We start from the raw sequence: 13,126 nt of genomic DNA on the forward strand, positions 1-13,126 counted from the left end.
GGAATGGAAGGGAAGGGGGTGGTAGGAGAGGGTTGGGGGAAAAACGCAGATGGGGGAGGGCACAGAGAAGGAGGAATGCAGAAGAACAAAGAGAAGAAGGCTCTTAGCTTGGCTCTTGGAACTGGAGCATTGGAACTCCCATGCCAATGTCTAGGTTCTTCCCGTGAATTTGCTACCTGCTCCAGATTCTGGTGGGCTTCCTGTTTCCCATAACCTGCCAAAGGAAGTGTCCAGGGGAGACAGGCAGAGAGAATTCACAACTAGCAGAGTCTTCCTTTGATGTTGCCACCTGGGCCCTGGAGCCTCTCCTCCACCAATCAACCCTTTGGGAAATGAAGAGACCATTCTCTTCCCAGTTCCATGGCTGTTACAGCCCAGCTCAAAACCTGCCTATGAAGGTTTTGACCTACCTGTTTGGTAGGTCAGGACACAATGCCAGACTGAGGCCATATCACAGGCACAGACCCAAGCCGGAGCCAGGCCTAGGCTAAGGAGGATCCCTCACTAAGCCCTGCACATACCTATGATGCAACCACGCCCGTAGGAGCTGAACTCTCCAGAGCAAAGGCATCAAGACTGGCTGACTCTGAGAACTGGGTCTACATCTTTCCTGGGCAGGATTCCAGACCGAGCCAGCCACACTGTCATCTGGGAAGAATCATTACTGCAGGGGGAGGGCTGTAAGAGAGAAGGGGACAAGATAGGTGGGGAGGCACAAAGCTGGGAGGAAGAAAATACTGGCTCACTAGGCGAGCCTCTCTTCCCCTCCTGTAAGTGAAGATGTACAGACTAGCCAGCTGGCCAACCCAGTGCCCGCCTGTGCACACCTGCCTCTGGCACTTCGGAGCTGTGCTGACCCTTTCACCCAACCACCTTGCACAGAGCCAGTGTGGCAACCAGCTCAGGCAAACTTCCCTGAGGCCCCCGGCTCTGCCCTGCCTGGGGAAGCCCTGCCCTCCATCCTTCTTATAGGCAGGGGGAGAAAGGAAGGAGAAGGAGGAGAAGAGGACAAGGAGGAAAAGGAAGAAGGAGGAGGAGGAGGAAGAGGGAGAAGAAATGCGTGTAAATTTCCCAGCCAGGTTTTGGGATTCCTCCCTGCTCCTGTGGCTCTGGGACACAGAGGTGAGCACTCACGGAGGCGCATTTAGGTCTGCCGCAGGCTTACCCACTCCAAGAGGTCCTTCCTTGACCCTAGCTGCCTTGAGCAGCCCCTTTCTGCAACCATCTCAAGAATGTTTGTCAAGGGGCACCTGGGTGGCTCAGATGGTTAAGCATCCACCTTTGGCTCAGGTCATGATCCCAGGGTCCTGGGATCGAGTCCCACATCAGGCTCCCTGCTCAGCGGGGAGCCTGCTTCTCCCTCTGCCTCTCTGACTCTTAGGGATAAATAAATAAAATCTTTAAAAAAAAAGAATGTTTATCAAGCATTTTGTCAGGTGCCCCCCCCAAATGTCCCTGAAAGACCAGACTGTACCATATGACCTTTCCCCTGATTTTGCAACCCCAGAGTGCACATGTCCCCGCCTACTCTCATACCTCCACCAAGTGTCTCCAGGAAGAATGCTGTCCAAGGGGTAAGGCCATCTGGGGACCTCTTCTTCTCTCTTCCTTTTCATTTCTAAAATTTCTACCAAGTGTATCTACTTGGGACAGAGGCATATTGGCCTTAGCTTCTCTTTGTGAGATGATCCTTAGATGGCCAAATATCCCTTAGCTTGACACAAATGACTTATTTTCTCCTTTGTCTCAGAGCCAATCACTATTTGCAATGCAATATTTGGCTAACAAGTAAATCACACACACAAATATACACATTTTCGGGGAGGGATTTATTAAAAATTAACAATGTCCCTGGCTAGTAAATAGCTCTTTGAATGCACAAAGTTTTCTTGTCTCTGGTCACTCCAGCAGATCTGGGACTTGTAAACTTCATGGTGAGGGAAGGAGGAGAGGACCCTACTGGGGGGTAGGACTCAGCCTTGACTCTCCCAGCGGACAGGGGCCTGAGTCCCCCACGCGCGGATGTTGGGAGGCCCAGTGTGATCAGGGCTCAGGAATGGCACCCTGAACTGTGGGCATAGAGGAGAAAGGCAGGTGGGGAGGGCGGGTCTGAAGAGGTGTGTACCAGCACAGATGGACTGGCTGAGTGGATAGTGGGGGAGTAAGGGTCCGAAGGGCAGAGGAAAGCACTTCATCCAGATAAAGAATAGCAGTCAGGGAAGGTCCCTGACTGGCAGGGGTGTAGGGGGAAATAAAGAAGAGACTGGAATGGAGAGAGGAGGGTTCCCAGGGTCTGTCCTGTCCCTTTATAGGGAGCCTGGATCCTGGTGGCAACAGAAGGGTTTTGAGAATGAAAAACTGAGCAGGCTGTGGTTACCTGGCTTCATCAACTTCTGCTCTGTGTGACCCTGGGGCAAGCTAATCAACCTCCCTGAGCCTTGGTTTCCTCGTGTATAACACAGGGATGATAACAGAACTCCCTGGCAGGATGATTTGGGAGGGCTGACAGGCAGGACGAGGGGAAAAGCGGGTGGTGGCACACCGTGCGCTCTGCGTGAATTTAGGGGTGCCGATTAGTACCTTTTTCCAGAAGAACTGGACAGAGCGCCTGGCGGCGGGTGATTCAGTGGGTTAGGTGGATCAAATTAACCGGAAGATTTTCAACCCAGATTCACACTTCCTGTGGAGACAGGCCCTAAAGGATCTGGCGAAGGTGTTGGTAAACAGTAACAGGGCAATTCAAAGGTTGCCGCTGGCGGTGAAAGCAGTGGGGGTTAGGGAGCGGCTGGAGCTGGGAGCAGTCTTCTCTTCGCCGGGGCTGGGGTCCAAGGCAGGCAGGCAGGTACGGACATCTTTGCAGTCTTCCTCCCCTCGCGTACACACACACACACACGCCAGGCACACACACGCACACACACGCCAGGCAGGCAGGTACGGACATCTTTGCAGTCTTCCTCCCCTTGTGTACACACACACACAACCCCCGAGCCCCTCTCCCGCAGCAAAACCCAGAACCCCTCAGGGACACGCGACTGTCCATCTTCGGGGGTCGTTCCGCGGATAGGGATGAAGCAGTGAGTGGAAGGCGGGGACGGTAATGGCCGAGCGGATTAATTCGTCCCCAGTAGCCCCGGAGCAAAGCGCGGCGGTGGGGTGGGGGAGGCGGGAGAGGCGCAGGGCGTCCCGGAGGGCCCTGGGCCGCCCGGGAACGGAGCTCAGGGGCCGGCCGCCGGGTCCGCAGCGCCGCCTCCCGGGAGGAAGGTGGGGGCCGGGAGGAGGGAGCGGGAGGAGGCGGAGGGCGGAGGAGGGCGGAGGAGGGCGGCGCGCTGAGAGGTTATTTGTGGTTCGCTTTGATCCCGAGGGGGAACCTGAAACTCTCACATTCCTGGCATAGCAGCCGCCTCCGGCGCGGGCCGACCCTGGGGTTTGCGCGCTGGGGCCCGAGCGGCCAGAGCGTCGGCGCCACCGCCGAGTGCACACCTCCGCCGCCGAGCTGAGCCGGGCCGGGTCGGGCCGGGTCGTCGGGTCTGACTACGCCGAGCACCCGCGGGCCGCAGCGGTAAGGAAGGCGGCTTGGGCGCTTCGGGGAGCGCGCGGGCGCGGAGAGAGGCGTCCGGCCGGAGCCAGAGCCCCCGCGCAGCCCACCCTTTTCCCGGAGCGGGAGCCCGACGCACCAAGCGTCCTCAGCGTGAAGTGCGCCCTTTCGAGGAAGCCGCAAAGGCGGCCCAGTCAGTTCCTCGCTGCGGGCGCCGGGCGGTGGGCCTGGGGCGGGGGCTCTCGCTGGCGCGCCGGTCCCCTGGGGCGGGGGGAGGGGGCAGCCTTTGGGGAGAGCGGGGTCCTGTGTTTTGGGTCGTGGGCTGGGGAGAGGGGCGCGGAACAGGGCAGGAGGCGCCGCTTCGCGTTCAAGTTGCAGGGCCCTGGGGTTGAACTGGTTAGGTGGGGGTTACAGGTGTCTTTGCCCCCAACTAGTCCAAGAACTCCTCTTTGTCTTCCTTGGAAAATCCTCTCTGGAGCCACGGAATGGCTCTCACTTAGAAAGAATGCAGCCGGCCGTCCAGCCCGGTGACGTCAGCGTTGGAGCATTTGGAAAACAAAGAGGGCTCGGGAGGCCGGGAGGGAGGCGGACCCGCGACGCTTAAAGAACTCCGTGGGCTACCGGCTACCCTCCGCTGCTCGCTCTGGGCGCACCGGCGGCCTCCGGGTGTTCGTGGTCGGCTTGGAGTCCGGGTAGAGCGGGATCCCGGGCTGGGATGCAATCTGACTTAGAGCCCCTCGTCTGGGTTCCTTAGGCGAGCGTGAGCCCCAGCGAGAGCCAGAGTTGCGTGCTTACTTAGGAAGGGTGGGGGGGATGGTTGCAGGGAGCCGGGTGCGCTGGTGCAGCAAAGGTGCACGGCTGGGGTCGTGGTCCCGGATTTTAGTAACGGCTCCGCCGAAAGAGTGTGCATCTGAGGGGTCTGACGGGGGCAGACTCGGCTGAGAGGCCCCGGAGGTGCTCCCCGCTCCCAGGCACATTGCTGCGGGGAGCAGACCAGGAATCTGTCCAGAAAACTCTGCATTCCCTCACCTCCCCACCCCCGCCCCGTCGTTCTCAGCGGGAGTCAGCCCAGACTGATTACTTTAGGAAATGCCCCGCGGCTGAAACTCTAGGGCGAATTGATTCCAGTTTGTTTTGCCTCCGGTAACTCTGGAGTCTTGGCATCTCCACACCTACTGTGTGTAGGGAGAGGGGGCGGCATGATTGGGTGCCAAGAAGGATGGGGACAGAGATGCCTTCCAGACTCATCTCCCTCTCCTCGTTTCTGGGCAGCCAGGAAGGAAGCCGGGTGAGGGGGGCAGCCTTCCAGGACATGAGCCACTGAGAGCCCAAGCTCAGAAGGGAATACCTTCCTCAGGAGATACTCCCTGCACTTTAGGCTTCCAGCCCCCAGCCTCAGGTCCCTGCAACCAAGAGCCTCTTTCTTGCTCCCTTACTCCTCCGGTTGGCTCAAATGGGTGTTACTGATGTCAAGATGCTGAGTGCCCACTCCCATGTGGCAGAGGAACAGGGGGGTCTTTTCCAAGTAGCAGGTGTGTGTGTGTGTGTGTGTGTGTGTGTGTGTGTGTGTGTGTGTAGGAGGGACAGTCATCAAATCAAAGACATGGTGCCATACTTTGTTTTTCCTGGAGCATCCATGCAATTGCTGTCAGCACACAGACTGTGTGACTGACCCATAAACCTCGATGGGTGATCTCTTTGTGCTTCATTTCACAAAACCATGGTCCTGTGGTAGCCTCTCTTCTCTCATCCCTTATTCACCAAACCAGATGCATTTTTTCACCTTGCAGAGTCACTGCCAAGGTCATCCCATGACAGGGAGGGTTCAGCATGGTAAAGGGGGTGGACAGTGGTGAGTTAACTGTGTCAAGGCTAGGGCTCAGGCATGCTGCATTCTAGGGGGGGTTGGGGGCTGTTTGCCCAGGGCTTCTACTAGGCTGGACTCATTCTTTATCACCTGCCAATAAACTGGGGCCCTGTCTACCCCTGGACTGGCCTGCTCAGTGGTCATAGCTGAGCTACCCCTGCCCTGGAGTCTCTCGTCAGCCTTTTCAGTGGGAAGCTGACTGCAGGAGGCTGTGGTCCCTGGGTGATTGATTACCTTCGAGGTGACTGGTGTCTGTCTGTAGGCCTAGTAAGTCCCCGCGAATATGACTGTAATGACAGCCTCCGCCCAGGATTTACAGTGCACCAGGAGCTCGGCAGCCATTGCCTCGCTTCATTTTCAACTCCATGAGGCAAGCATCATTCTTTACATTTTTCTGATGGGGAAACTGAGTCTCGAAGGGTAGGTAACTTGCCTTAATCAGTAGGTGGCAGCACTGGCAACTGAGCCTTGTGTGATCCTCCACTCTCTGCCACTATGCTTGGGACCATGCCGTAATGGAAAGTACCCCCTGCCCTCTTTCCCGCGTGCTCCCCCTCATTGCTCTTCTTTCTCTCTTCCCAGGTGCCGTGGGGCCAGGTGCCACCGGCCGTTGTCCAGGCGGGTGTGTGCCAGCCAAGGAAGCATGAGAACGCTGGAAGACTCCTCCGGGACAGTCCTGCACCGCCTCATCCAGGAGCAGCTGCGCTATGGCAACCTGACTGAGACGCGCACCCTGCTGGCCATCCAACAGCAGGCCCTGCGGGGTGGGGCCGGGGCCGGGGGCACAGGGAGCCCCCAAGCCTCCGCGGAGATCTTGGCACCCGAGGACACTCAGGTGCTGCAACAAGCCACAAGGCAGGAACCCCAGGGCCAGGAGCACCAGGGCGGTGAGACCCACCTGGCAGAGAACACCCTCTACCGGCTGTGCCCACAGCCCAGCAAGGGTGAGGAGCTGCCCACCTATGAAGAGGCGAAGGCCCACTCACAGTACTATGCGGCCCAGCAGGTGGGGCCCCGGCCACATGTGGGGGACCGGGATCCCCGAGGGGCCCCAGGAGGCCATCGGAGTCAGGATGAGGCCCTGCGGGAGCTGCGCCATGGGCATGTGCGCTCCCTGAGTGAACGGCTCCTGCAGCTGTCCCTGGAGAGGAACGGTGCCCGGGCCCCCAGCCACATGAGCTCCTCCCACAGCTTCCCGCAGCTGGCCCGCAATCAGCAGGGCCCCGCATCCAGGGGCCCCCACACCGAGGGACCAGAGCCCTGTGGACCTCCGCCTCAGTACCCACACGTTATGCTAGCTCATGAGGCCACCACCGCTGTCACCGACCCACGGTACCGCACCCGCGGGAACCCACACTTCCAGCATGCCGAAGTCAGGTAACTGCCCAGCCTGGTCTTTCGAAAGCTCTTGACTCTCTTCCAGCACTTTCCGCCCCCCCGGGGTGGAGAGCCTCCAGACAACACCTTGTGCCATGGCTGGCAAGCACCGGAGGAAGGACGTTGGCTACCCCTCTCCTTCCCAAGGAGGAGGGGCTGATGCCTGGAGGAGTAGGACTTAGCCCAGGTCACAGGAGAACTTAGTGGTGTCTTTTGCTTTCATTTGGAGATGGATGCCATTGTGTGATTAGCTGTAGCAGTCAAGTAACTAGGGTTCCCAGGGGGTACCAGTTACAGCAGAGGGTTAAAGGTTAGGTTTTTGAAAGAACTTGCTAAAGACGAGGGTTGGGAATCATTGCCAAACTGTTTCCAAGCTAAGTGGGGAGAAGGTGGGACCTCCTCCTCTGGAGATTGTTAAGACCAAGTGGACAGTCGGCTTTCTGTGGTTAGTGGGAGGCACTGCCAACTGGAGGCAGGAAGGACCAGATGGCCTCCTTAGAGACCTCTCCCTGTCCTACACCAGGGTGGGAGCTGCCCTCTTGCTACTTTGCGTTTCCTTTCCTATGCTCCAGGTGGCTGGAGCCCTGAGGGAAGAGGACGTGGGGTCCAGGCGAGCCCCTTTCTGGGGAGCTCGGAAAAGGCTGCTGGGGAATGTAGAGTTTGATTCTGAGTGTGAAGGGAAGCCTTGAGAGGATACGACTTGGCTTACCTCTTTAAAAAGGTCCTTTGGGCTGCAGGTAGAGAGAAGGGATTCTGAGGGGCAAGAATGGAAGCAGGAGACCAGGAGGAGGCAGAAAGCCCGGATGGTTTGCAGGAATACTGGTTCCTAGAAATGCAGCTCTGCCCCAGGCTTCTCCCTTGGCCTGGCCCCTTCTGAGAAGGGGACACACACTGCTCAGTTCACACACCCCATCTCCCCGCATGCTGGTCCCGGAAACCCCACCAGAGGGGCCTGAGGATTTGCAGCCTCCTTTCCTCTGGAAGGCTCAAGGTCGAAGTCTGGTTCTCTTCATGCTTGCTGAGTCTTCATTTAGTCACCCGTTTTCCCACCGTTTGGCCTTTTCCCGGCATAGATGCCTTTCCTTGCTCTCGAGAAACGAGTGACGCCATGGTGTTGGTATGGAGGAACCAGAAGATGGAGCCTTGTGGGTTTTCTCCAACCTCCACCTCTCGTGCTCCCCTCCCCCACTTTAGCTCCTTTCTCAGAGCTTGGTCAGGGAGAGTTTCGGAAGCTGAGTCGCGGGTTTCTTCTTTTGGAGCAGCCTTATTGAACCCTGTCAGGAAAAGATAATATCGTGGAAAGGAAGTAGACCACAGGAGAACAAAAAAGGGAGGGTAGGGAGGGGCAGAACAGGGGAATGGAGAGCAAGTGTGAAGGGAAAGGAAAGCTCTATTCTTTCTCAGAGCTAAGTCATCCCCAAAGAATGCCAGTTGTGTCTGCCTGGCCCAGTGCAGGGGGAGAAAGTTGGTGAAGCAACCCCGAGAATGCCACATTTAGCAGTGCAGGGGAGTTTGCACATTCCAGTGGGGACCCTCTGCTCAGCTCTCCCTGGAAGCTCCACCTTAGGCGGTGAGAGAAAGAGAGATCACAAAAGGATTGTTCATTGGGAACCTGGGGGAGGGACTTTTCTTTTAGCCTAGGGTCCTCAGGGGAGCAGGAGAAAGGAGGCTATAGCGGGGAGGGAGGGCGAGAGTGCTGAGGTGATGGACCCACGAGTGGAATTCAGTGCTCGTGGAGCATCTGGCACTTGGAAAATTCCTGGTGGAACGGAGGCAGTCTGTTCTTCTACACTTGGGAGCCCCACGGCCCCAGAAAGGCTCTGTGACCAACCTCCACCCCCATGCCTCTTGCTCTTTGCTCTTTCCCTTAATGGGGCTCTGAGGGTGACATGACAGCATTGCTAAGAGGCCAGTGGAACATTGTCCCTAAACTCGGGCTATTGCGGTGGTTCAGCGGGGGCCCCTGTGCCCAAGAAAATCCAGTGTGTGGGTCACATTTGCTCTTTAAACAGACACTATGCTGCAGTCCCCACTAGGAGAGGTAGAGGATGGGCCGCCATGGCGGGAGCACGTGCTGTCGGCCCGGCCAGCCCCTTGCGGCGGGAAATGCTGACCCTCATGATGTAGCAGAGGCATGCCAGCGCCCCGGGGATTTGAGGGCCGATTTTGTCAGACTTGGGAGCTCAGGCTCTTGGCCCCCCCCCCTCCCCCCCCCCCCCCCCCCCCCCCCCCCCGACATCTATCTCACCACTCTGCCCTTAGCCACAGTATTCAAAAAATGTTTCTGCGACGGGTGAGGGGACCCGAAATAGGAGGGAGGAAAACGTGGGTGTGCTGCAGTGGCAGGTGCTTCAAACAGCCACCAAGTGGCCCAGGGGCCTGGGTGGCTGTGTGCTCAGTCATGATCGATGTGGCCTCCAGACCCAAAAAGAACCTTCTGTGGATTAGAAAGGTCAAGTGCGCATTGCTTGAGATGCCTTGTTTAAGTACTGGTTGCTCATAAGGTCCAGGACTACTCAGGCTGATCCCCAGGGCCTTGGCCACAGTGCTGCGAGGTGTGAAACAAGCATCCTGATGTTAACCCCCGCTAGCCCCGCTCCCTTGGCCCTCGAGGGTCTTGGGTAGACGCCACTGGTCACTGCCTGGTGTTGTGTGGAGACTCCCCAGTGTGCCAGGAGGGCTGGGAGCCATGGGGGTCTGGGCGGCCTCTGAACACCGTCTGTCCTGTTCGCCAGGATCCTGCAGGCCCAGGTGCCTCCTGTGTTCCTCCAGCAGCAACAGCAGTACCAGTACTTACAGGCGCCCCAGGAGCAGCCCCTGCCGCCACACCCAGCTGCCCTCAGCCACGGCCCCCTCGGCTCCCTCAGTGCACCTGAGGGGGAGGGGCCAGCGAGCACCCCGGCCGCCGCCGCCGCCTCGGGCGGTGCCCACCTGGCCCAGGTGGAGACTGTGCTGAGGGAGAATGCCAGGCTGCAGAGGGACAACGAGAGGCTACAGAGGGAGCTGGAGAGCTCAGCAGAGAAGGCCGGCCGCATGGAGAAGGTAGGCCCTGCTGGGGCCCCAGAGGGGCGGGGTGGGGGAAGAGCTGCTGCCCACCCCCTCGTCCTTCCCATGCCCTCCCTCGCTGACTCCGGACAGCTGGGGAGCAGCCTCAAGGCCAGCAGAGCAGGCCTGGGGTGTGAGCAGTTGCTAGCCAGTGGTGATTAGAAAGAGCCCATTCACCAGCTCCCTGCACACACCCCCTCCTGCGGACACCTCCCACAGAGAACCCTTTGTGTCCCCCACACAACAGCCAGTCTGTTCTAGGCCAGCCCTGGCCCAAGCGAAAGCCCCTCCTCTTGGAAAAAACGGGCTACTTATTGGAATCCCAGGCCAGCTCGGAGCACGTGCGGAACCTGCCAGCCGCCAAGTGGGAGGGGCAGCTGGGGCCAGGCTGGCCCTCTGCAGTGGACGGTGATGGCCAGAGGAGGAAATGCTCCAGCCAGAGGCAGCTCAGGCTGGGGGCTGGTGCCCCGTCCTTTCGTGAAGGTTTACCAGCAGTGTGCGTTCAGCTTTGACAGGTGGCCTCAGGCCTCCTGTGACTGTCCCGTGGTGTCCCAGATAGCTCAACCCCCCAGAACACGGCTGGAGTCTTTTTGTGCCCAATCCTGGCGTCTTTTTGTGCCCAATCCTGGCCGACAGGGCTCAGATTCTTAGTAGAACCTGGACAAAAGCAGAATGCTTCTTTCTGGATGTCGGGCGCAGAAAGGCTGTGTTGAGTCCCTCTGAGGCAGCCACTTCCAGAGACTCAGCCCTGGTTCACTCAGCATCGGGACCTTGGCACAACTGAGGGGACCCTTGCTTGCTGGTTCTAGTGTCTGATTCATCTCTGGAGGCCACAAGCTTCTGACCGTCCCACTATAGCCCCCTGGATTGTTTTGCTGTTGCCTTTGATCCTCTCCTCTCGCACCCTTTCTGCTGGAGAGAGCAGAGCTTCCCGGGCCTGTGGATGGGCCGCTGATGCCACACACACTCTGGGCTCTCTCCCCTTCCTTCAGCTCTCCTGTCTGCCTCTTGCAGCTGGAAAGTGAAATCCAGAGGCTCTCTGAGGCCCACGAGAGCCTGACGAGAGCCTCTTCCAAGCGGGAGGCCCTGGAGAAGACCATGCGGAACAAAATGGACAGTGAAATGAGGAGGCTGCAGGACTTCAACAGGGATCTTAGAGGTGAGAGAGGGCACCCAGAGTGAGGGGGTGGCGAGCATCTGTAGAGGCCTTGATTCCTCTGGTCTAGGGAGGAATTCAGAATCTCTGCCCTCTGCAAAAAGAAGTGTGAAGTGGCTCAAAGGGGGCCAGTTTGAAACTCCTTGGGAGCCACCTGGACAGGGGGATGCTTGTGTCTGTCCTACGCCTTGGAGCCTCTTGTGGAACCCTCACCCATGTGGCCCAGAGTCTCCTTCCTCGTTAGGCCCTGAGCGCACCCAGGGCTTCCCTATCAACCCATCCCTGGTTTGGAGGGTGCAGCCCCATAGACAGGACCCCAGGGGACACCCGGGCAGGCAGCTTCACCTGATACTCGAACATCTTTCCTTAAAACATTTTTCCTTCATTTGAAACAGAGAGATTGGAATCTGCCAACCGCCGTCTGGCAACCAAGACCCAGGAGGCCCAGGCAGGAAGTCAGGACATGGTGGCCAAGCTGCTTGCTCAGAGTGAGTAGGGCTCCCACTCAGATGCCTGGACAGATAAGTGGGTGGTGAGACCGTGGCAGTGACAGGGGACACAGGAGGATCGGCCCTCCCTGCTGTCAGAGCAGTGCTTCGAGCACAGGATTACTGAGTGCCTACTCTGCACCCAGCCCTGAAGTGTCCTGGCTGGGAGGGGTGGCTTCCAGAGAATAAGATCTGGTTCTGTATTTACTGGAGAGATGAGTGGCTACCAGAGGGACCACTGTGGCACAGTGACTTGCTGGGCTGTGGTGCCATGTCTGTAGAGTACCCTTCAGAACTCAAGGTGCACTGGGCAATGGGGGAGGCCGGATAGCCCTGGAGGCAGGTGGGAGCAGAGAGAAGGAATGCTGGGTTCCCCAGGGCATTCCAGGCAGCGGGAAGGTTAGGGGGGCCCAGTTGGAATGTGAGAAGCTGGGGAGCATGATGCAATTGGGCCATAACAAGCTGGCCAAGTGGGGGTCCCCGCAGACAACCGCAAGTGGGTTCCTGGAGCTTAACCAGCAGGTACAGTCTGAAGAAGGGGTTTAGGAAGCTCCTCTAACGGGGAGGGTGGAAAGCTTCTGGAAGACAGTGGATGAATTCCCTATTGACTAGTCTATTCAATCAGTCATTTGTTCATTAGCAGCACCATGCTAAGCCCCTGTCAGGAATTGGGCAGAGGGTAGGTGCAGGCCCTGGAAGGTACCAGGGCAGAGAGGTCAAGTGAGAGGGGTTGAGCTTGAGAAAGAAGCAGGGTCTTCTAACTACAGATTCAAGGGAACAGAGGTGTCCCTGGCCTTGGAGACTAGTGACTGGGAAGTCCCCACTGGCCTGAGAGAGAGGCTCTGTGGGGATGGCTGGGGGCTGGTGCAGTGGGATGGCGCAGGTGGAGGTGCATGGAGTGGGACTCAAGGAAGCCCTGAGCTCAGCAGCAGGAAGAAGCTCTTCTAGACAGAGAGGCAGTAAGTTCCTACTATGCTGTAGTGGTGTTTGGGCCTTTGCAGAGACATGGAATGGGGGTGGCTGGTGTCCTGGTGAGGGTGGCTTTGAGGAAGCCTAGTATGTATGAGGGGCCTGGGTAGTACGGGGTGTCCAGAAGTCGGGGAGCAGCTTGAGGACTGAGCTCTGGCTAGTAGTACCTCCTCCTTCCTCAAGGAGGGCTCAGAGCCCAGAGCCCTGGACAGAGCTGTCCAGAACAGCGAATGGGGGGACACGACACTGAAGGGATGGGGGGGGGTGGGGGTTGAGCAGGAGGTAGGCTAGGCCATAAAGAGCCGAGCAAGGTGGCAATGACTTTGGGTCCCTGGAGAGAGGTGATGGTGGTGGGGAAGGACAGGGAGGGGGCAGCCCTTAGTGTAGCCCTTGGAAGTCTGGGGGGATGGGTTCCTGGCAGGAGGCAGAATGGGGGTGTCCTGTAGGAGAGGGTAGGCTTTGGGGGTGCGATGCTGCCGCAAAAAGGAAGTCGCTAGGCAGGTCTCTGGGAGCCGGCAGAGGAGGGGTGAAGGGGGGGGAGGCCGGCCTGGAGGCGTTTCCGCTCCCCGGGGAGCGAGAAGCGCCAGGCTGTTCTTGGCTCCTAACTGGAGCCATTAATCTGGAAGCCGCGGGTGACCTGGATGCCTGGCATTCCTGGGCCATTGGGCTGTTCCGCTCCGGCCCGCACC

At 58.5% G+C, this 13,126-nt stretch overlaps 1 protein-coding gene across 5 annotated transcripts in view; it reads left to right on the plus strand.

Annotated features, from left to right (window-relative positions):
• Positions 1–2,785: 2,785 nt before the first annotated feature.
• Positions 2,786–13,126, plus strand: part of AMOTL2 (angiomotin like 2) — an 18,290-nt gene continuing 7,949 nt past the window's right edge. For 2 of the 5 annotated variants that reach the window (XM_021678886.1, XM_044915581.1), the window contains exons 1-5: positions 2,786–2,842; positions 5,985–6,779; positions 9,515–9,821; positions 10,839–10,983; positions 11,376–11,468. In XM_021678886.1, coding sequence (XP_021534561.1) covers positions 6,046–6,779; positions 9,515–9,821; positions 10,839–10,983; positions 11,376–11,468 — 1,279 coding nt within the window. In that variant the 5' untranslated portion in view covers positions 2,786–2,842; positions 5,985–6,045. Of the gene's footprint in view, positions 2,843–3,469; positions 3,560–4,160; positions 4,228–5,983; positions 6,780–9,514; positions 9,822–10,838; positions 10,984–11,375; positions 11,469–13,126 lie in introns of those variants that run through there. The other 3 variants (XM_021678885.1, XM_021678887.1, XM_021678889.2) reach the window with 3 other exon arrangements.

This window comes from Neomonachus schauinslandi, chromosome 1 (assembly GCF_002201575.2).
Source record: "Neomonachus schauinslandi chromosome 1, ASM220157v2, whole genome shotgun sequence".
NCBI classification, from domain to species: Eukaryota; Metazoa; Chordata; class Mammalia; order Carnivora; family Phocidae; genus Neomonachus; species Neomonachus schauinslandi.